This window comes from Myxine glutinosa, chromosome 11 (assembly GCF_964187855.1).
Source record: "Myxine glutinosa chromosome 11, kmMyxGlut1.1, whole genome shotgun sequence".
In the NCBI taxonomy this organism is placed as follows: domain Eukaryota; kingdom Metazoa; phylum Chordata; class Myxini; order Myxiniformes; family Myxinidae; genus Myxine; species Myxine glutinosa.
Window position 1 is genome coordinate 72,411,502 of NC_136271.1, and position 23,187 is coordinate 72,434,688.

Below are 23,187 nucleotides of genomic sequence, written 5' to 3' on the forward strand. Positions count from 1 at the left end.
GAGTGCATGGGTGAAGGTATCACAATCTACCGTTCACAGGAAACTTTGACAGCAGAATTACAAAGGCTACACTGCAAGATGCAAACCTCTCATCAGCACCAGAAATTGAAAGGCCAGATTAGAATTTGCCAATAAGTACAGAGGTGAACCAGTGAGTTCTGGAACAAAGTTTTGTAGAGAGATGAGACCAAGATAGCGATATTGGCGACTTTTCGGTAATCAGCATGGGCAAGTATACGTATAGATCTTTAGTCAGTCCTAAAATATTGCTTTAATTTTTTTAACCCAATCATTTTTAGAAGGCCCTTAAAACCAAAACAAGATTATTTTTTTTATATTGCAGTTTTGCTCCCCAGTGAAGGCACATTCGTCACAACGGCTGATCCCTCAGCGACACTTGTTGCATAGCGAAAGGCTATCGGCCTGCAACTACCCAGAAGCACCCCTGTTGTGTCGGGCTAAGCGGATGTGGTTGTTACAACGCATGGACCAATACTATTTGTAAATTTGTATTCTAACTTATTTATTTGAAATAATGATAACGAAGAATAAATATCAAGCCATTTTGTCTGGACACACCAGTGTCATGGTAACTCTTTTGAAATCCATATTTTGTTTGGTTGTTAATGTCTATACCCTCAATGAACAACATTGTGTTGTCTTTCCATACTCGAGCCTTGAATGTCCTTGTGCTCTTATCTCAGTCCAATTATTCTGCTTGATGTATGTTCATTTTCAGGAACTAACCTGGGTACTGTTGTATCCCTTCCTCTCTCTGGGATCCTTGCGGAGTACTGGGGGTGGCCATCCATATTCTACGTGTTTGGTGAGCTACCCCGAATTCCCGTTCTCTTGGTTTTCACACATACAATTCTGTAGCTTGAACTGTTATTCTTTTTCTCGGGAATATCAATATTTTATCCGTCTCTCTGCGTTGGAGCTGATAAAATGAGACTCACTGGCTCTCTCTAAAGAGATCCTCACACATTTGTCAAATTAGAAGCAGATCAGATCTCATCAGATCAGATCAGATGGCCTGTGTCTCTGAAGTTTTTGTTTCTAGCAAACAACTCATCTTTACAGATGGGTGAATCCCCACACTTTTATGTCTATGGCGTATCTTATTTTGGCTTGTAATACCGGCTTCCGCCTCCAGGTGGTGCTAGATGATACACAGTTGCATAGAAAGAATTGGGGGTGAAAAACCCCCTGGACGATGAATTTTATTTTACCGTCTAAAACCTTCCACTGCACACCCTGAGTATAACCGGAAGTTTTGAACTCGTGCCGTCCAGTATACACTCGACGCCTTTCAGGGTGACATAGTTCCGAACCCGAAGGATCGGTAACCGACACAATTTCGGTCTTCGAGGCCGGCCGATAGGCACAGTGTGACCAGAAGGGACGAGGTTCTCCTGACCACGTGGCCCTCGACTTGGTGGGGTTTGTCCACACAATGTGGGCGCTTCAGGATGAACTTTAGCCGGGGAGCGTTTGGGCGCCCCGGTCTGATACTGCCGCCCACGCGCAGCACACCTTGTGAGTGCACGTGGGTCCCGGCGGTCCCACTGGCCTAGCGCTACCATGTTTAGACAGCGAAATCCGTCCCCGGGCACCGGCACCTACTCCCGGAAGTCGAGAGAATAGCGGCGCCAGGCACGGTAGGACACCCGTGGAGCCCCGGCGGACCAGGGACGCGCGAGCCTACGCGTTAGCGTGCTACAGCGGAGCCAACGGCTTCGGCCACGGCCGGGCCGATACTCGGCCAGTCGCACCGGAAATGAACTGGTTCGACGCCCGCGCTGGGGAGGTCGCGGGCGACTGAGATGTATTAACAAATTAATTAATTAATTTGAGACGTCCGATTTCTAGTGTTTGGAAATTTGGAAGAGCTTGACCCTAGCCTTTCCCTTGCGAGGGCAAGGAGGAACTTAACACTTAACACTTAAGCTTAGCTTGAAGTACACCCTGACCAGCGCTCACGGTGGGACGGCAAGGCAACCAGAAGGGACGAGGTTCTCCTGACCACGTGGCCCTCGATCTGGGTAGCGAGAGGCGTTCCATTAGTGGACGCGCCCCTCACGCCCGACTTTTGGGCGGCCCCGGCAGGCCGTTTGTTTTGACGTTCCGTGACAGGCCCCGCACCCCCACCTCCGGGCCGACCGGGCGACCGGAATGAATCCCGGTGTCCCGATCCGAACCTTCAGAGCGGGCCGGCTGGGGAGTGACTGGCACCCCGTACCTGCACTTTCCGTCCCTGCGGTCCCAAATACCGGAACCACCCGAATACCACTTTATTCGACAAAATGAGGTGCGGCCTACAGCCTTAGAAAACCAACCCTATATATATTATATACCAACCCTATATTTTAGGGTGACATAGTTCCGAACCCGAAGGATCGGTAACCGACACAATTTCGGTCTTCGAGGCCGGCCGATAGGCACAGTGTGACCAGAAGGGACGAGGTTCTCCTGACCACGTGGCCCTCGACTTGGTGGGGTTTGTCTGCACAATGTGGGCGCTTCAGGATGAACTTTAGCCGGGGAGCGTTTGGGCGCCCTGGTCTGAAACTGCCGCCCACGCGCAGCACACCTTGTGAGTGCACGTGGGTCCCGGCGGTCCCACTGGCCTAGCGCTACCATGTTTAGACAGCGAAATCCGTCCCCGGGCACCGGCACCTACTCCCGGAAGTCGAGAGAATAGCGGCGCCAGGCACGGTAGGACACCCGCGGAGCCCCGGCGGACCAGGGACGCGCGAGCCTACGCATTAGCGTGCTACGGCGGAGCCAACGGCTTCGGCCACGGCCGGGCCGATACTCGGCCGGTCGCACTGGAAATGAACTGGTTCGACGCCCGCGCTGGGGAGGTCGCGGGCGACTGAGATGTATTAACAAATTAATTAATTAATTTCAGACGTCCGATTTCTAGTGTTTGGAAATTTGGAAGAGCTTGACCCTAGCCTTTCCCTTGCGAGGGCAAGGAGGAACTTAACACTTAACACTTAAGCTTAGCTTGAAGTACACCCTGACCAGCACTCACGGTGGGACGGCAAGGCAACCAGAAGGGACGAAGTTCTCCTGACCACGTGGCCCTCGATCTGAGAAGCGAGAGGTGTTCCATTAGTGGACGCGCCCCTCAGGCCCGACTTTTGGGCGGCCCCGGCAGGCCGTTTGTTTTGACGTTCCGTGACAGGCCCCGCACCCCCACCTCCGGGCCGACCGGGCGACCGGAATGAATCCCGGTGTCCCGATCCGAACCTTCAGAGCGGGCCAGCTGCGGAGTGACTGGCACCCCGTACCTGCACTTTCCGTCCCTGCGGTCCCAAATACCGGAACCACCCGAATACCACTTTATTCGACAAAATGAGGTGCGGCCTACAGCCTTAGAAAACCAACCCTATATAAGTCAATACCTCCAACGACATTTAAAAAAAAGTTAGTCATAAAAGTTACCACACCCATCATTCCTGTCTGACTTCTCCTACTTTCTGACCCAGCTATGTTCCCTCTCCCCCTCAATCCTCCTCCTTGGTGATTTCAATATCCACATGGACTCCACTGACTCCACAATAACCACTGACTTCACTGATTTACTCACCTGCTTTAACCTCACTCAACATGTCAACTTTCCTACCCATATCCGTGGTCACATTTTGGACCTTGTCTGCTCCACTGGATTAAATTTGCACCATCTCTCTGGCTCCGACCTCACCCTCTCTGACCACTTAGCCATCACTCTGACCATCAACATCCCCGCCCCAACACCAAGGCATTATCGCACTATCAACTTCCGTAAGCTAAACGCTCTTTCACCTACCTCATTCTCATCCACCCTCTCTGAAAAAATGTCCACTTCTCCCTTCATTGACCTCCACACCCCTTCCGACCTCACTGACTACTACAACCACACTCTCTCCTCCTGCCTTGACCAGCTTGCGCCTGTAAAAACCAAAACAGTTTCTTTCACCCATTCTGCTCCCTGGTTTACCCCTGAACTCCGCCTGATGAAAACTCGTGCTCGCCAACTTGAAAGACTCCGCAATAAAACGGGTCTCACAGTTAACTCCCAAGCCTACAAGGACCACCTACAACACTACAAAGATGCCCTCTCCCGCGCCCGCTCCGCCTACTACTCTCAAATTATCCACTCTGGCTCCGGAAACCCAAAAGCACTCTTCTCGACAATAAACAAACTCCTCCGCCCCCTGAACACCACCACCCAGTCATACACAGTAGACAACTGCATCTCCTTCCTCTCTTTCTTCCAACGCAAAATTGACAACATCTACAACAGCTTGACCACCGCCGCACCCGCTCCTCCTCCAACCACCTGCCCCCCCCCCTTGTCCTGCCATCCCCTGTCTCGGTTCTCCCCAATCTCCCCTACTGACCTCTCTGAACTCCTCATAGGAATGAAAACTGCCACCTGCACTCTTGACCCCATCCCCTCCAGCTTTGTCAAGGCCTCCCTCCCTGCTCTCTCTCCACTTATCATTGCAACAATAAACTCCTCCCTGTCTACAGGCATCGTCCCACCTTCCCTCAAAATTGCTGCTGTTACCCCCATTCTAAAAAAACCTGGTCTAAACCCTGACACCCTAAACAACTTCAGACCCATCTCCAACCTACCCTTTCTGTCAAAAGTTTTGGAACGCGCTGTAGCCACTCAACTCAAACATCATCTCTCTGCCAATAACCTGTATGAAACATTCCAATCCGGATTCCGCTCCAACCACAGTACTGAAACTGCTCTCCTCAAAATCACCAACGACCTTCTCCTCTCCTCTGACGCTGGCAACCTCAACATTCTCGTCCTCCTCGACCTCAGCGCTGCTTCAGCGTATAGAAGTTAAGCGTATAGAAGCCTCAGCGTATAGAAGTTAAACACACGCACACGATATTCAGTACTGTATGATGCACAGTGTGACATCTTGTTCCTATTTTAAATGGGAAACACAGCATTCTCTCCTTTTCTGCAAAGTTTGTTTTTCCACTTCCTGAGCTCCCTCTTCCATGCGTATTCTCTTCGTTCTGCGGCAAAGCTCTTGCTATTTCAAGCCAGCCCAGCAGTTTGATAAGTGCTGTTCCATGCTTGTCTGCTCTTTCACAACTTCTTGTTCTCATGACTGCTCATTCCCAAAAGTTCTGTATCTTCTCCACTCTCAAACAAGTTACTGTTTTCATTCCTCTAACAGCTGCCCCTCTCCCCACCCTTCCCCCTTTTTTTGGTCGAATGCCTCAAGGTTGCATTGGTTTGGTTTGGATGGTGCTCTGGTTTATATTTGCTTGGGAAACACCCGAGCAGCACCCTTCCATCTCCATCAGAGAGCAAGATTACATTGCAGACTGCATAGGAGACATAGCTCCACCGGTATGTGGGTCGTGGGAAGCATCACGCTGCCACCCTGTGACAATGTGGCTAGTTTAACCAGGATATTTCTGAGAAAACTTGTTTTTGTTTTGGTATTTATAAAAAAAAACCTTCTGACCAGTCCTATGTCGTAGGGTTGGGGACAAGGTGCAAATATTCCTTGGATATCGATTTTCACGTCGCTCCGACTCTGGGCCATCATCGTTGCCCACTTCTGTTACAATTGGACGTTCTACACGCTACTCACCATGCTGCCCACCTACATGGACAGCGTCCTTCACTTCAACATCAAACAGGTGCTCTGGGTCTGATGTGCTTCGGAGAGGGCATGTGCAGTGTTGTGTGCTAATAGTGGGGCAACTTAGCATAACAATTGTGCATTTTGTGAGGAAAGCACCAAATTTGGCACACTAGTAGACTATCATATTATGAAAAGATCTGGATATTGGGCCATCTCAGATTCAGAGATTTGATTTTTGCAAGATTTCGATTCGATTGGGATCGAAGAGAACACCTTCTTCGTCTTCTGTACAGTGAAGTTGCCAGCCCTGAATTATCTGGCTACATCTGGGTGCTTCATTGGGAGTGCAACTATGTCCCTCAGGTGAACAGGGACCCACCTGGCATAGTGTGTGTGGTCTAAGGCATGGAACCATGGGACCAGTTCCGTCAGGGCATCAAGGTACATCGTGAATGAAGCCTGCCGCAGAGAACGCACGTAGACCAGTACCAACATCTCTAGTTCCAGCACAGTTGCCCAGTACTGAAAGTTGGGAATGTCTTCTTCTCTCTGGTGGCACCAGTCTTCGAACTCAGGCAGGTCTTCTGCATCATCAGCATATGTCATACAGTGGCGTTCATACTCACGGTGTTGCAGGATGTGCAGTGCCGCTGCAGTGATTTGATGAGCTCTTCTTGTGCGGGTGATGTGGGCAGCTCGCAGGAAGGAGTCGGCCGTCCCTGGCGTTGCAATCTCCGCTTGCAAATCTGCAAATCTTGCAAAAATCAAATCTCTGAATCTGAGATGGCCCAATATCCAGATCTTTTCATAATATGATAGTCTACTAGTGTGCCAAATTTGGTGCTTTCCTCACAAAATGCACAATTGTTATGCTATATTTAGCTTAGCTGCCGGACTATAAAGTGAAATGCTCATCCCCTGGCCCACAGAATGGACTTCTCTCTGCGTTGCCGTACCTGCTGGGCTGGCTGATGACCGTGACTGGCGGACAGTTGGCCGACCTGACCATTGAGAGGAACATCTTGTCCGTGACCAACACACGCAAAGTTTTCACTGCACTGGGTACGGTAGTCGAGATTTGCATTCACCTACATATGCCAACTTTGATGTAAATGAACTGAAGTTCAGTTAAGTCACCTAAAGTAAACCTCGCATGAGCCACTTTGAAAAAAGGACAACAGGCTGAGTCAACTCACCTGGTGTTATTTAACAGGGGCTCGGACTCAAGACCCCAAGATCTTGAGTCAGCAATCTTAGCCGTTAAGCCAACATCAGGCTTAGCAACTAATTAAGGAATTTGTCAAAAGGGTTGAATAAAAACAAATAAAATACGTGACAGTGGCAGCAGATGTCCACTCGTAGAAAAAGGTGAATTCTGGAACACCTGTCAGCAGCAGTTTGGCTGCAATAGGTCTCTGCTTTGACACAAAAGTCATTCCATATTATGCTACACAATCCACCTTTGTACCATTTTCATGGTATAAGTGGGCTGAAACACCGGCGTGACAGTTTATAGCTGGGTCAGGATTCGAACCCAGGCCAGACAGGTCAGAGGTGTGTGCATACCTCTGGGTCATCCTGTCAGCCCAACTAAAAGGTGAGTTGGGTCAAAAGTTCCACCGTATCTGCGTACGTAATTAATAGATGGTTGCTAACAGTAGATGCCAACCAACACCCTTTCATACCCGATGTTCAAATTGTTCCTCCATTGTAGAGACAAAGTAGTAGACAGTGGCAGCCCCTCCCCCCCAATACCATCATATGTTTATACCGTTTGTTGTCATCTGTTGTGCAGGTATGGTGTTACCGGCTGTATTCCTTGTTGCTGTGACGTTCGGGGGTTGTGACCACGTGCTAGCTGTGACTTTTCTTGCACTTTCCAATGGAATCGGAGGTCTTTGTGGCTCGGGTTTCAGTATTAATCACCTGGACATCGCGCCAGGGTGAGCTCACCTGGATTGTCCCAATGACATATTAATTGTCTAAGCATTGGCCTCGATTTCTAAGCTCGTTTTATAAGCATTTGTAAATTAGTTTAATCAATTAACCATATAATACTACATGATGATGCTTTTAAACTACATTATTTACCTGTGATGATCCTCAGCTTATCTACTCTTTGCGAAGGACATCCCGGGGTCTTTAACATCCACCAACGAATGCCGGCAGATGGCACGTCCAGTTTAACGTCCATCCGAGGGACGGCCCTATAGGCACACACATTGATGGCCCTATAGACATCAAAAAGCTACATATATCGAACAAACAGTATCAAATTGAGCACCTCGCCGCCATTGGAGTATTTAAATTGCATCAGATGTGGCAATAAATGTGAATTGTTGCTCATGGCCTGCCGGCTCGATGACAGAAGACGCCATTTGCATTTTTGCTACCCCAATCCCGTTTAGAATACCTTGCGGCCCGGGAAACTTGCTGGTGATTACGTATTTTGTTGGTCTTTGAAGGCCCACTCTGTAAGCCTAATTATTCTGGTGTTTGAATGTATAATGCTTTACAAACGAGACATTACAATTTGCCTTAACAAGACAAACAATAGCATATTGTGTTTGAAACCGTTCCCAATGATCTCTCACACACACACACACACACACTCTTACAGACACCTTCCATCCCTTGTCTCTTTTCCATCAATAGCTACGCAGGCCTGCTCCTAGGCATCACAAACACCTTCGCAACTATTCCAGGCTTCGTAGGGCCTGCTCTTGCTCGCTACCTCACCCCAAATGTAAGTACATAACACCATTGAAAATGACAGATCGTTGTGTTTCTGTTATATAATCGGCTCTCATCTTGACTACCTGAAACATGCCTTACCTCGTTTTTAAGGGAAAGGGGTTTGTAGGTGGTTTTGTTTTTAAAATCAACATTTACATTTCATAACATCTTCCCCCTGTTCCCCTACTCCCTCTTTCCTCAAGAACCTCCTCCAGGAATGGCGTACCGTGTTTTGTATTGCCGCTGGCATCGACGTGTTTGGGGCCTTGTTCTTCAGCATATTCGGATCCGGAAAGGTGCAGAGTTGGGCCGTGGACGAAGACGCTCCTAGGCCGCATGTCCACTGAGGTTTCACGGTTATCTCTGACACTGCGAGCTCTCCGGACATAAGAAAAGGCTTCGGGAATATCTCATTTTAATTGTCTTGCTGAATTTGCACAAATGGCAACTTCTGTTTTTCCTTAACGGAGGTTGTGGGGACTTCAGGTTTATATGGTAGGAGCAATATACGATAATTAATTTATCTTTCGGTAATTAAACTGTGGGAATATATTTTAATGGGAAGTGCTTTTTTTTTTTCTACAAAATCAAACAATTGATGCCTTTATTTTCTTGTACCTTCAGGAAATTGAAAGCAACCGTGCCTTAATAATAGATTCATGAAATGATTGTTTTACGCCTTACCTCCGAGAGCAAATTTGGAACTTTGTGTCGCACTTGGAGCTGGAACCGAGCTCCACGTCCTCGTCATGTTTACCAATTGTTGTTGCATGGGTGGTGCAGCACTCGCTTAGATTGTGGAAGCGATGTCGGCCCAAGACTTTTGTAAACGAAAATAAAGCAGCACATATATATATATATATATATATTTATATATAATTATATATATTATTGTAAACGAAAATAAAGCAGCACATATATATATATATTTATATATAATTATATATATTATTGTAAACGAAAAGAAAGCAGCAGATATATATAGATAGATAGATAGATAGATAGATAGATAGATAGATATATATATATATATATATATATATATATATATATATATATATATATATATATATATATATAGATAGATAGATAGATAGATAGATAGATAGATATATATATATATATATATATATATATATATATATATATATATATATATATATTATATATATATATATATATATATATATATATATATATATATATATATATTATATATATATATATATATATATAGATAGATAGATATATATATATATATATAGATAGATAGATAGATAGATAGATATATATATATATATATATATATATATATATATATATATATATATATATGCATATATATATATATATATATATATATTGTTGCGAATATGGAATTTGGCCTCCATATCCGCTTGTAAATATTCCCCTATTTTCTCCAATACTCCCCAACTTTCCCCAATCCCCCATTCCCTAGTCCCATTGCATGTAAATAACAATCAGTAGAGCCGACCTTCCCCTTATTCCCCCATTAAATGTCGTGCCCAGGTCCACCGCACCACACGTAGACAACTTTCGGACATCTTCCTAGTTATTCTTAATCTATGTCAGTTAAGGCCTCGTTTCCATTAATTATGACTCTTCGTTGCACCAGAATGTGATTATATGGCATCAGTAGTGAGTTTAGGACCTTTCCCATACCTCCTCCCATCTTCTTCCCCAAACAACAACTACAACAACAATTACAACTACAACTACGACTACAACAACAGAGGGGCGGGGAGTGTGCGTCCTCACACCGGCTCGGTTACCCGCCATGACCATGCGCTCCACGGCGTTACCCCGAAGGGGCTGGCTGTCAGCTCCTCGTCAGGGGCGGAGCCAGTAACCCCCCCACGCACCCAATGAGAAGCAACGTGCCGATTCCATCTGGGGCGGAGCTAACGAGCCGAGGGCGTGTCACTCCCCGCCGGATATACGCGGCCCCGCGCCGGATGTGATGTCAGATGCGCCTCAGCTTGGAGAGAGAAGCCACCGCCACCCCCAGCGCGACGATACCTCCCCGCATCTTTGGACCGGACCGGACCGTACTGTACCCTGCCCCGAGCCCAGGAGGACCTGGAGCCATCGATACCCGCTTTCCTGTCATCAACCCCCGTGTGAGTCAGCCGTTGTCCCGTTTGTCTGTCGTCTGTCCGGGGTTAATATAAGAGTGTGTCTAAGTGCCTGTCTTTCTGTGATTATACCTCTAGCCCCTGTAATCTGACCTTTCCGTACGAATATAATCTCCTCCGGAGGTCTTGAGAATTGAAACATTGGTGTCGTATTGTGTTATTGTAATCCAGCCGGGTGTCTTCTTTTTCTTATTGAGCCAGCATCGCGCGACTAGTCAACGTTCGGGCACAATCGGGTAACTTGTGCAGACGTGGTCATACCATAAAACCGCTCGGTAAATAACATCCAAGCCACGTCTGTAACAATTGGTGTCGAGGAGTGGAATTCGAACCCGGGACTAAATTTATTAGGCCCAAATTGGTAACAAGTAGAATCGATTCGGAGCGCGTTTCCCGCGCGAAATTATAACGGCGAAATTTGAATTTGTTTTACGAAAATAAAATAAAAAACCGAATTTTGAAAGTCGCGCTATGGCGGGTCAAGACAGCTGGGGTCCGGTAAAGGAGAGTGAGGTAGGGTCGGTCCAGGACCAAATTGAGGGACATGAGGAGAGCGAAACAGCGGGGGTAGCAGGTGCACAAAATGGCGCTCTCGCGCACGATGCTTCAGGCGCGCAAAAAGGCGCCTCGCTGGTCACCGTGCCCGCGACCGAAGTAGCGCCGCTGGGAAGATTGGAACTTTTTTTTATACAAATGACGGCCCTTATGGAAAAGAATAGTGAGCGATTGGAAAACCAAATGGGGGTAATGAGGGACGAAGCGAGGGCTCGGAGTGAGCAATTGGGGGTAATGAGGGACGAAGCGAGGGCTCGGAGTGAGCAATTGGGGGTAATGAGGGACGAAGCGAGGGGTACCGGTGAGAAGTTAGACAATAATTTTGAGGAGTTAGACAAGAAAATTGAGAAGTTAGACAATAATTTTGAGGAGTTAGACAAGAAAATTGGGAAGTTAGACAATAATTTTGAGGGGTTAGACAACGGGATAAAAGAGGTGAAACATGGGTTAACGGGGGTAGAAAATAGAATGGCTGCCCAGGAGAATCAGATAGAGGGAGTGAAAAATGGGTTAGAGGGGTTAGAAAACAGTATGGAAGGCAAATTGAGGGACATGAGGGACCAAGCGGAAAGGGAAGTTAACCAAATGGGGCAGCAGATAGAGGGGGTCAGAATGGGGGTAGAAGCCAAACTGGATGCTCACAGGGAGGAAATGGAGCAGATGAGGGTGGCATCTGGGCAGGAGATGCAAGTGATGGGAGAAGAGATCAGAAGAGGAGTGAGTGAGGAGGTCGGAGGAGTGCGCGAGGAGGTGAGGCACTGTAAGGAGCACATGGAGAAGGAGGTGAGAAAGGGGACTGTAAAGTTACAAGGGGGCATAGAGGTCCTGACGCAGGAGGTGGAACAGCTGACGGAGGGACAAAAAGAAGTAAAGGAGCAGGTTCAAAGGAACACTGCGGTATTAGGAGGATTAAAAGCGACACAAAACGACATAAAAAACGACTTGATAGCGACAAAGAGGGAATGTCAGATGGTACGTGAGGGACTGACAACGAGGCTGGACGAGGTGATAGAGGTTATGGAGACGACGGACCGGCAGGTGAGGACGCACATGGAAACGGTCAAGGTAGCCTTAGAGGATGAGCTTGAGGAGACGTACCGGGACATAAAAGAGGTGAAGCAGAAATTAGAAGAAGTGGAAGAAGGGGTGAGCGAAATTAAGAAGCGACGGAGAGAGGATAACAAAGAGATAAAGGAGGAAGTAAAAGAATTGGTCCAAAGTCTGTGTTCGGATCGTGATGATGTGCTCATTAACCGGATGAGGGATTCGCAGGTGATGGAGGAGAAGCGAAGAGGAAGAGGACCCGGTGTAAGTGGTGACCAATATGGTCGTGCGTATGATGCGCCAGGGGATTTAATAAGCTTGGGGGTCGAGATGGACCCGGGTGTTCGTGAGAGGCCACTGGTGAAGTGTGCGACAGGTCTGGTGTGCGAAAAAGGAGGTGTGCGAGAAAGTCCGACTCTGGGGTGTGTGAGGAAAAAGTGCACGCCAAGGAGCGAGGGTGCTGGCGAGAGTGAGTCGGTCGTAGCGAGTGTGCGAGGGAGCACATGGAAGCGCGGTGTGGTAAGTGTTACAGAGGGTGTGACGGGAGAGTGTGCGCAAGGGTGTGCGCGAGAGAGGTGTGTAACGGACAGGTGCATGAGGAAAGAGTGCGCTGTCAGAAGTAAGGAAGAATGCACACCTGTGGTGAGTGTTACAGAGGGTGTAACGGGAGAGTGTGCGCGAGAAAGGTGTGTGACGGACAGGTGCATGGGGAAAGAGTGCGCTGTCAAGAGTAAGGGTGAGTGCGCTGTCAGGAATGGAGGTGAAAGTAGTGAGAGTGACATGGAGCGTGAGTTAGTTGTGACAGGTGAGCGAGGATGTACACCTGGGATGGAAGGATGCACACCTGGAATGGTAGAGCGTGAGTGGGAATGCACGCTGGAGTTGGTGGTGAGGCACGTGGTTGGGTGTGCGAATGAGAGCACACCTGTGATTGTCATAGAGGAGGTGACCGAGGAGGGGGTGCGAAGCGGTGTATTGGTGAGGTGTGCGAGCAACGAATGTGTGCCAAAGTGTTCGGTGGTCAGGTGTGTGACCAAGGCTGTGAGTGGAATGAGGGTACCTGGGTGTGTAAGGAAAGGTACGAGGAGCATGAGCACGGCTGGATGTGTGAGCAAGGAACGGGCTTCGGGGTGTAAGCATGCAGGTGAAGCATCGACATTAAACGGGTTAGAGGTTAGGTCAACTTTTAGCCGAATCGGGCCCTCGGTGCGTGCCGGGCTTCGCGTGCCGCGAGAACCAGCGGAGATCCGAGCCACGGCGGGTTCGAAAGGACCGCCGTGCGCGATCCACGCTGGGCCTCGCGTGGAGCGGCCGCGTCCGGGCTCCACTAGGCGGAGCGGGCAGCCCGATAGGAAGGGTCGTTATGGCGACCACGTTTTGTTGAGACGTGCCGGCAGGTCGAGATCGGGACATTGGATGGCTCCACGCCGAGGTGATGCGTGGGATCTCGGCCCGGGTAAGCCCCCGTCCCTGCACCGAGTGCCGGACGCATTCAGCCGCTGGCACAAAACAACCCGCATCCATTGCTTGGCTTTACGAAGCCGGGCTTTGGACAGGGATTGGCGCACCGAGAGGCATTAGTGAGTAGACTGGGTGATGAGGTTAGTGTTTTGGACCCAAAATTGGAGAAAAACAAAATTTGATGATTGGCAAGGGATTGGCAGTAGTGATTGGCAGATGATGGGTAGTGATTGGCAAATTTTTGATTTGTTGAAATTTGATGTGCAAAATTGGTAGTGAGAGACCCCCGATGTGGTGGGATGGCATCCCTGCCACCCTTCCCATGAGGGGGGCAAAGGAGCAATAGTTTATGGGGTGTATGGCAGTGAAAACTAGCCCGGGTGGGTTAGGTTATATTGTAGGGATCTAGCGAAGATGACAGTAGGTAACGTTAAGGTTTAGTTAGTGACTGATACCTGTAGTGGGGACGCAGGTAGATTAGGGTGGATGATAATGACGTGGGAGCGCAATAGTTTAAAGGGACGACTGGGAAGCGCAAGTTTCAGAAGGGAGTAGTTAGCTGAGATGATGCCGTGTGTGTGAAGGTTGAACAGGTGTGATTGCACAGGTGTGCAACTGGACAGGTGTGTGGAGCAGTGTGTGAGTAATGAGTGTTGTGGATCAGCGCGAATGCGCTTGGGGAGAGAAGGGTGCAGGTGGCACCAGGTGTGAGAGCACAGGTGTGCAGGTACAGGTGTGTGGAGAGAGTTGGAGTGAGTGGTACGGAGTGGTGTGCATGGTGCGAAGGTGTGGATGGGGGAAGAGTGGACCCCTTTCACGAGTACCCGGGGCGGGTAGTGTAAGTGTTAGGTAGAGGGTACAGGTAAATTGTGGTTTGATATTGGCATTTGTGGTGCGGTTGCAGAATGGTGTTGTGGATGGGTGCATTAGTGTTGTGGAAATGGCTGGGCGTGTAGCCTGTTAGTGTGTGTAGTTGGTTGGGCACTCCACCACTGTGAGGATGTCGGCCAGGTGAGGCCGCAGGTGGGCTCTGGGAGCCGGTAGTTGTGAGTGGGTGCCTGAGGATCCCGGGTGTGGATCGGGTAGCCCATTGCCAGAGAGGGCACCGAGTGGGGAGAGCGCCAGAGGGCCTGCCCCAGTTAGTTAGGTTAGGGTAAGGAGCAGGTAAGCTCGGAGGCAACTGCAGTGGTGGAGGTGTGCAGGTGGGTAGACCCGCTGGGAGAGGTACACGTCGCAGCCCAGAAATTGTGCGAGGGCACCGGGAGATGAATCGGGGGAGTGAGACCCCAAATTGAAGAGCACCACAGTTTGGCCAATGGGAATTGGTTTTTAGAACCCATAGTGTAAGAGGGCCAATGGTTTGGCCGGAGAAAGACCCCGGGTAGTGTAAAGTTGTTAAAGTCACTTAGGAAATAGTTAGGATTGATGAACCTGTCGCACCATACGCAGCCACTTACCTGTGGTGATGATGATGACTCCACACCTGTGTTTTCTTTGTTTTGTTGCAGAAAATGAAATTGCTGTGTGGATTGTGAGACGCATCACGACGTGGATGAGACATTGGGGTGATTCCATCTCTCCCTCCCTAGGAGGGACTGATGATGAATTGGTAATGGCAAATTTTGATGTGCAGTTGGAGATGGCAAATTTTGATGAGAGTTGAAAATGGCAAATTTGATTGGTTAGGAGGGAGAGAAGACGAATTTGGTTTATGGGAGGAACGGGGAAGACAGTAGGGATGTTTGTTGATTTGTAAGGTAGATGTTTATGGGTAGTGTTGTGTTTTGTGGATACAGTAAGGGGTAAGGGAGGGGCCATGTAGGTTACCTGGTGGGGGGGGGGGGGCGTACGATAGGAACGTACCTGTCTCACCTGGTTCCCATGTGCCCCCAGTGTGCATCACCTTACATTGCGTGCACTTTTGCGCCCTTACCACCTTACTCACTTGTCTGCTTCTTTTGTCTCCCACCTCCGAGGATCTGGCTTTGGGGTAGAGAGAGAGGAGAGAGAGGTGCTGGCTGCGCAGTTGTGGGCCTGCACTTTCGCTGTTTGCTGCCGGGATCGATACACCATATGGACCGCAATGTTTGTGGCCACCCACAATGGACCGCAGTTCGTTTGCGGCCAAGCACCACCCGTTGATGGACCTATGGGTCAACGTGGCACCTATGCCATAAAGGTGAACCACTGTTAATTAACACCACTGAAGGCCACACGAAGAGCAAGAGACACCTGCAGGGTTAGGGGTTGTCGAATTTATTTTTATTCCAATGAACAATGGTGACTGCACCGATTGGTGGTGGGGTGGTGCTGTTGATGCTCGGGAAGGGTGCTCTGCACGTTATTAAAGGCCGTCGGCCACAGAGCACTCGTGGGTTGGTGTATCGATGTTGGCAAGCGCTCTCTCTCTCTATGCATAACATCTGCATGTGTTCCTCCAAAAACAGGTCCTGGATCGTAGTGTAAATAGCAGCGTAGTCTTGTAAATAATGCTCCCTACCGGCTGTATGTTTAGTTTGAGGATTCTTTCCGGATTCGGTTATCCTGTGGGTGTGTTTCTGTGAGGAGAAGGGTGCAACGTCGCAGGGGGACATATTTACTCATTTGTGAATATCTGTAAAACTGTCGCACTCAGGGTAGAGTTAATAGTAGAGGGAACTACATTGCGTGCCACACTAAAGTAGGTAAAAATTTATCGGGTCGGGACGCCCCGAGGGTAGAGAAGGGTGCAATGTTGCGAATATGGAATTTAGCCTCCATATCCGCTTGTAAATATTCCCCTATTTTCTCCAATACTCCCCAACTTTCCCCAATCCCCCATTCCCTAGTCCCATTGCATGTAAATAACAATCAGTAGAGCCGACCTTCCCCTTATTCCCCCATTAAATGTCGTGCCCAGGTCCACCGCACCACACGTAGACAACTTTCGGACATCTTCCTAGTTATTCTTAATCTATGTCAGTTAAGGCCTCGTTTCCATTAATTATGACTCTTCGTTGCACCAGAATGTGATTATATGGCATCAGTAGTGAGTTTAGGACCTTTCCCATACCTCCTCCCATCTTCTTCCCCAAACAACAACTACAACAACAATTACAACTACAACTACAACAACAGAGGGGCGGGGAGTGTGCGTCCTCACACCGGCTCGGTTACCCGCCATGACCATGCGCTCCACGGCGTTACCCCGAAGGGGCTGGCTGTCAGCTCCTCGTCAGGGGCGGAGCCAGTAACCCCCCCACGCACCCAATGAGAAGCAACGTGCCGATTCCATCTGGGGCGGAGCTAACGAGCCGAGGGCGTGTCACTCCCCGCCGGATATACGCGGCCCCGCGCCGGATGTGACGTCAGATGCGCCTCAGCTTGGATAGAGAAGCCACCGCCACCCCCAGCGCGACGATACCTCCCCGCATCTTTGGACCGGACCGGACCGTACTGTACCCTGCCCCGAGCCCAGGAGGACCTGGAGCCATCGATACCCGCTTTCCTGTCATCAACCCCCGTGTGAGTCAGCCGTTGTCCCGTTTGTCTGTCGTCTGTCCGGGGTTAATATAAGAGTGTGTCTAAGTGCCTGTCTTTCTGTGATTATACCTCTAGCCCCTGTAATCTGACCTTTCCGTACGAATATAATCTCCTCCGGAGGTCTTGAGAATTGAAACATTGGTGTCGTATTGTGTTATTGTAATCCAGCCGGGTGTCTTCTTTTTCTTATTGAGCCAGCATCGCGCGACTAGTCAACGTTCGGGCACAATCGGGTAACTTGTGCAGACGTGGTCATACCATAAAACCGCTCGGTAAATAACATCCAAGCCACGTCTGTAACAATATATATATGCAGCAGCATGGCCTCCAAACATTTTATAAAGCAATTCAGTGAAAAATAAAATGAAATTGCTTGAGTGTTATCAAGGGACAAACCCTATATTGTTCTGATCGCTAGTTCCTATGTTTGGTGTTTTGTTACAGAAACACCTTTTATACCACAGCATGGCTGCAGTAGCCATGGACGTGGTTGGATTAGACAATTTGATGAGCAGTGCAGTCACCAAAGTTGATTTCAGAAGTTTTTTTTAACTTACCGATAGGAGACTCGCGAACACGTGGCAGTTACTAGGAATGGTTCGCTGTGAGCAAGCAGTGCAGAAGAAAACATCTGACGGGTAATGCTACAGCTCTTCAAGCAGGATGTAGCACTCACAATGTAGCGCAAAAAGCCAAATTTACAAAATCTACTATTGTATCTCAACCCCAGCTGGTGGAAACACTACAGGAACCATGTCCGTACAGTGCAAACCTGGTAGTGCAAGTGCATTATTTGTTATAAGCTTTATTGTATAACTGGGGTAGTTTAGCCATGAACGTTTATCAATCTTGAGTCCCCATCTGAGCTTGACTTGCAGCAGAAACTGCCCACCAATGTGTGCAATCCCCATTGGTGGTTTGTCCCTATTTTGTACATTGCAGATTACTTACCTTTGTTCTCAGAACACCATGTGCTCGAGTTGTTGATTTTTATTTTATTTTAGTAAATTCTTTTTAAAATACTTTACCTGTGCCTTCTCTATTTGTTCGGATGTTTCATTAAAAACATTTTTACACAAACCGCCCCTGATTTGGGTTCAACAAGTGCATTTTCCATTTACAAGCTGATGGTTAACCACATTGGTGTGTTGCGATTTTATCGAGTTGCGGGTAAAGGTGGACTTAAGGTGAACGGAAATGCAATCAACATAAATAATTGAATTCCATCTTGTGCAAAACCAAGGTTCGAGTCAAAAGAGTTAGCTTCTTGCAGTTAAAATGGTTGATCGTCAAACTTCCTCAGTTTCTCGTATCCTCCTCGCTCATAAAGGGGTCGATGAGTATAAAGGGGTCGATGGGTATATGATCGAGGTACTCGATGAAGGTGTCGATGGGTGTGTGACAGGTACGGTATAAAGGGGTCGATGGATTTTTAATATAGGTATGGTAAAAGGGGTCGATGGTTTACTTTATAAGATGGTTACTTGTGATAAGGGTATGAGTCGAGTTTAAAGTTTCAAGGTTTTTAGCTCATCTGGACTTTAATCCGGTAAGCTTTTGCGATCGAGCAGTGTCCTTCGGTAAGTCGGTGACTAAACACTTGTCATTATTGTTTGAACCAAACACAATTTTGATGAAACTTGGCCACAAGCTTCATATCTGATTCCTAAGGAAGGTGCATTGACCACATCAAAATATGCGCTCATTCTTGGTTTGAAATGAGGCAAAAAAAACCAAAATAAATAAATAAAATGAGGTCCTGCCCTAACCTACAAAGTGGTATTGCATCAGCAGGGAAATTTTATGATGTCATTGACTGTTGCTCCTGATCCAGGTGAGCTTCAGGACCCGTGGTCCTATTTTTAATATCGTATCTAGAGAAGAAAGGGATGCAGGTGGTTGGTGTAAATTGTGAAGTTAGAGTACATACGGTGGGGTGCAAAAGTACAAGGCCACTTAAATAAATACCAAACTTTCTCAAATCACGATTTCAAACACGAATTTTTCACAACTTGTCATTTGTGCGTGACAAGGACGAACCGATTCGATTTTGGTGAAGATCTAGATCCAAGAGTTCTTAAAATGATTCTTCACCCTTGAGAGATCGGGCCAAAAACGATATTTGTATGACATTTCAAAAAGTTGTTGACATGCCAAAACTAGGTGGGTGAATTGATGAGGGGACAAGAACAAGCCAATTAGATTTTGGTTCAGGTCCGAATCCAGATCCGGCCTATCAGTGGGCAGATTACGTCGTCACTGGAGATTAGTAAACCCAATTGGGTTTTAATTAACGAGCGAAGATATGTCAGTTCTTCTGATGAACTTAGTTTCCAATAAGTTTGGTGCGATGTGAATTCGCAATATCCAGAATGCACATCGGGTGTCCTAATCACTCGGCCCTTGTACACACACGCTTCGTGTGCTCACCTTCTAAAGAAAGAATGTCTTGGGTTATCACGAGTAAAAGAACACTTCAAAATCAAAGACAGTTTGTGGCTGACTAAACAAAAAGCAAAGATAAAGTATTTAATAACAACTTTAACATCACAAGTGATACTTGTGCCGGGGAGGAAGTGACCAAACGGGTGTATTTAGGATCAAGTTGGGTTTAGAAGAATAAGTTAAGGGCAAACAGAAGGCACAATATACAAATCCTTTTGGGAAAAAGCACATCAGTTTTTTTATGGCAAACGTGTGAATGACAAATCTTCTTCTAGTGTATGTACAGTACACAATGCACTCGTTAAATGGTACATGTCATGGAAAAACGAGGCATTTTCGAAAAACTGTGCAAAAGAGGAAGAAAACGGGGAGATGTAACAATGAAAAACAAGAAAGGAAAAACATGAAGGAAGAGGAAATTTTATCCGAAAGTATAAAAATGGCTCATCTTCAATTCCCACCTCATCCTTCCTCATCTAACATTCTCTTTTCTTGTTCCATCATCTCCATATATTCACTTGCAAGGATCTTCCTTGGAACGACATCTGAAGGAAAGATAAACAAGATGCATGAATGCAATCATCATCATCATTAGCAAGACCCCACAAACTTTGATAAACACATGATGCCCATGAGATTTCATGGAGGAAGTCTTTTACTGGTGGTCCGCAGTCTTGTCCGACAGTTGTGCTTCGTTCGAGCAGGATTTGTAATTCATTCAGGGTACCAGCGATAACTCGCCTCCTCTTCACGAAGGACACAGAGGGATCTTTAACGCCCACTCGTAGCATCATTGCTGGGAGCGCGGCCGTGCCGCTGATGCAGTGCCCCCTGTACCCAGTGAGCTCATTTAGCAGACCTCAGTGAGTCAACCCACCTGGTGTTATTTAACGGCAGACGGGGGCTCCAACTCGAGACCCTAAGACCTTAAACCAGCTACCTTAACAGTTGTCAGGCTACGGGAGTTACAAATGGAGATTTAATCAAACTTACAAGACTACGATTCATTTATAATGGAATTGATGAGATTTGCAAAAGATAGGGATACGATTATTTTATGGGACAGAAAGTACGAGATTAAAACGACGAGGGTACAAACCGGCCAGGAACTGAAAGCTTTTGTTGTGCTGCACAAGGTGAGCCAGGTTCCTGTAAGACAGGTTTTCCACATCACCATTTCCTCCTTCCAAGAGTGAATGTTGTGCCATGCTCTGCACAAACATCTCCTAGAGTAAACAAACAAACAAATCATTGCAAAAGCTTTCCAGTGGTGACATCACCCTCCCCAACAACATGGGTGCGAGCCGCAGTGCTGACATCACCCTCCACACCAACATGGGTGCGAACCGCAGTGGTGACATCACCCTCCCCACGTATGTGGGCTTGAGCCGCAGTGGTGACATCACCCTCCCCACCAACATGGCCTTGAGCCGCAGTGGTGACCTCACCCTCCCACAATGCCGGCACCCTCATGTTACAGCCAGAGATCAGATAGCGTGAATTATCCCACCATGACGAGGAAAAAGAGCCTGATACGCCTACAGTGTCATTACATACAGTAGATGCATCCCCAAAAAGGAACGAATGAATAAAGGGATGGACTCACGCACCGTTGACTTGGCCATGACGTAGAGCGCATCGAGGCCGATGCAGGACACACCGGGCGAGCTCTTCATAATGAGCTTCACTCGAGAGAGCGGCAACAGCGCGGACTTGTGGCTCTCGGAATGATCGTCGGGGTTCGCGCTCGCGGTGCAACTGCCAATGCCATAGTAACACACGCCGTCTCCAACATCTGTCAAAGCTGCCATACTGACTAGATTGTCCACAGGACAAGATAATCACGCACGTAGCACGTCCGGGAACACAGACGAGGCGCCGAAAAACAGTCTCATCACCGGAAAGGCTCAGCCACCCAAAATCAATAAACATTTCCCTTAAATAGCCATTCTTATACAGAAACATTGTTTTTAAATTTCAGGTATGTCATGAAATACATAAATGGAATCAAAATCAGGAAACGTAATGTCAATGGTTTCGGGTTTCACCAAATCAATTAATAAATTAATACATTGCATGTTTATAAACGTGATACTGAAACAGATTACTCCGTCAGGGATTACAACACCGATTAAAATACCAAACCACCTGTGTATTAACTCTAAACGTTTATGAAATTTCACTGTTCTTCTTTTTCATTATTTTTTATTATCTTTATTTTCCTGTTGTTATTCAAAATTAATATTTTAACAATTTTATCAACATACACTCGAGAGATAAGAGGCATCAATCGATCTTTTAAAACACTTGAGTTTCATACTTTCATTCTAGGGGAACGAATCAGTAACTGAAATAAAAGGAACGTAGAGATACTTCATAAATGCTCCTAAATAAAGATCTTCACCATACAGTGAAGATCCTTACAAAAGAGAAATGAAAAAAAAATGATGCAACGTGTAGTTGAAATAGACATACGTATATGAATTTTCATGTGATACCATTTTAATTTCAATTCACATTCATTCGTTTTTCATTACTTCCTCGTATTCATAAACAAAAAAGAAAAAATTGCCAAATTTCCTAATGGGCATTTCGTCGATGAGTCGCATTAAAATCTCTTCAGTCGAATGAAAAATATTGCGATGGAGGGATACCAGCGCCGCTGTCGAAATGCTGAGGTGCATCTCTTGCTTGAATCTTCTTCTTAAGGTTATTTCAGGCTGAATTTCGTTTTAATATATTCATTCTACGGTATATATAATTTGATTTGTGAGTTTGTTCGTCTGTATGTTTGTTTGTTTTTTTGTTTTGTACTCCTAAACTGCTTGACGGGATGATAGAATTTGTGATGGCATATATAGTGAAAGTGCTTTACTGACCCCTGTCTGAGGGAGGGGTATTACTATTAAACTCCCAAAATTTTCTGACATGAACAAGTATTATTTATATGTACAATATTTTCTTTTTTAGTAGGTTGAAACAGCATATCTCCGGTGATTGTGGGTTCAGCAGAGGAGAAACAACAAATAAGGTGCCCTGGGAGCAGAAATGCACATTTTCCTTTGAAAGGACAAAAAACAATTGTGGTATATATAGAGCTCTTTGTAAGGAAACGGAGCTCTTCACTACAGGCCTGTCAGCGTGCTTCAATTACATCAGTAAGGTCATGCCGGATGACATCAAATACTTCCATTTCTCCAATCTCAGGTCACACATTTGGATTCAGACCAGGTCACTCCACCTTGGACTTAGACATGCTGCTTCTACTCTCCCAACAATGGATGGAGGCCCTCAATGTCAGACATGAGATCTGGGTCATATATTGAGACATGAGATCTCTCTGATCATATATTGAGCATTTGATACAGTCTGACATCCCACCTTGATCTCCAAACTTCTGCGACTTCTGCGAAGCAAAGGACTTCTGCGACTCACTGGGACTGACACAATCTGTCAATTTCCCGACCCGGATCTCAGTCAACGGAACATCTTCTCTTCTGGACTTGGTTATGACTAACTTCCCTGAAAATGTCTGCTGCTCTTCTTCTGCTCCGATCGGATCATCTGATCATGTCCTTGTTAAAGTGGACATCTCTCTGACCATCCTCAGGGAGCCTGCTCATCGTCGACGAGTCTGGCATTTCACTCAGGCCAAC

The 23,187-nt window shown here is 47.1% G+C and overlaps 2 protein-coding genes across 3 annotated transcripts in view; one reads left to right on the forward strand and one right to left on the reverse strand.

Moving 5' to 3' along the window:
• LOC137436763 (sialin) overlaps positions 1-9,174 on the forward strand; it is a 35,083-nt gene extending 25,909 nt beyond the window's left edge. For both annotated transcript variants that reach the window (XM_068130837.2, XM_068130838.2), the window contains exons 5-11: positions 740-826; positions 5,244-5,371; positions 5,506-5,667; positions 6,542-6,674; positions 7,408-7,555; positions 8,268-8,358; positions 8,552-9,174. In XM_068130837.2, the coding sequence (XP_067986938.2) occupies positions 740-826; positions 5,244-5,371; positions 5,506-5,667; positions 6,542-6,674; positions 7,408-7,555; positions 8,268-8,358; positions 8,552-8,695 (893 nt within the window). In that variant the 3' untranslated portion in view covers positions 8,696-9,174. The remainder of the gene's footprint in view (positions 1-739; positions 827-5,243; positions 5,372-5,505; positions 5,668-6,541; positions 6,675-7,407; positions 7,556-8,267; positions 8,359-8,551) is intronic.
• A 10,570-nt stretch (positions 9,175-19,744) lies between these two features.
• Positions 19,745-21,488, reverse strand: LOC137436760 (chromatin accessibility complex protein 1). The gene is made up of 4 exons (XM_068130828.2): positions 21,142-21,488; positions 20,631-20,757; positions 19,993-20,076; positions 19,745-19,875 (listed from the first exon to the last, which is right to left on the reverse strand). Exons 1-3 carry the CDS (start codon positions 21,340-21,342, stop codon positions 19,994-19,996), a joined length of 411 nt encoding a protein of 136 aa, XP_067986929.1. The 5' UTR covers positions 21,343-21,488; the 3' UTR covers positions 19,745-19,875; position 19,993.
• Positions 21,489-23,187: the final 1,699 nt, after the last annotated feature.

What these genes read in the sequence shown, in the direction of transcription:
- LOC137436760 (XM_068130828.2), bottom strand. Translation starts at nt 21,342, where the DNA reads ATGGCAGCTTTGACAGATGTTGGAGACGGCGTGTGTTACTATGGCATT. An exon ending in ACGTCATGGCCAAGTCAACG is followed by an intron (nt 20,758 to 21,141) that starts GTGCGTGAGTCC and finishes TGTTTACTCTAG; the next exon opens with GAGATGTTTGTGCAGAGCAT. An exon ending in AAGCTTTCAGTTCCTGGCCG is followed by an intron (nt 20,077 to 20,630) that starts GTTTGTACCCTC and finishes TCTTTCCTTCAG; the next exon opens with ATGTCGTTCCAAGGAAGATC.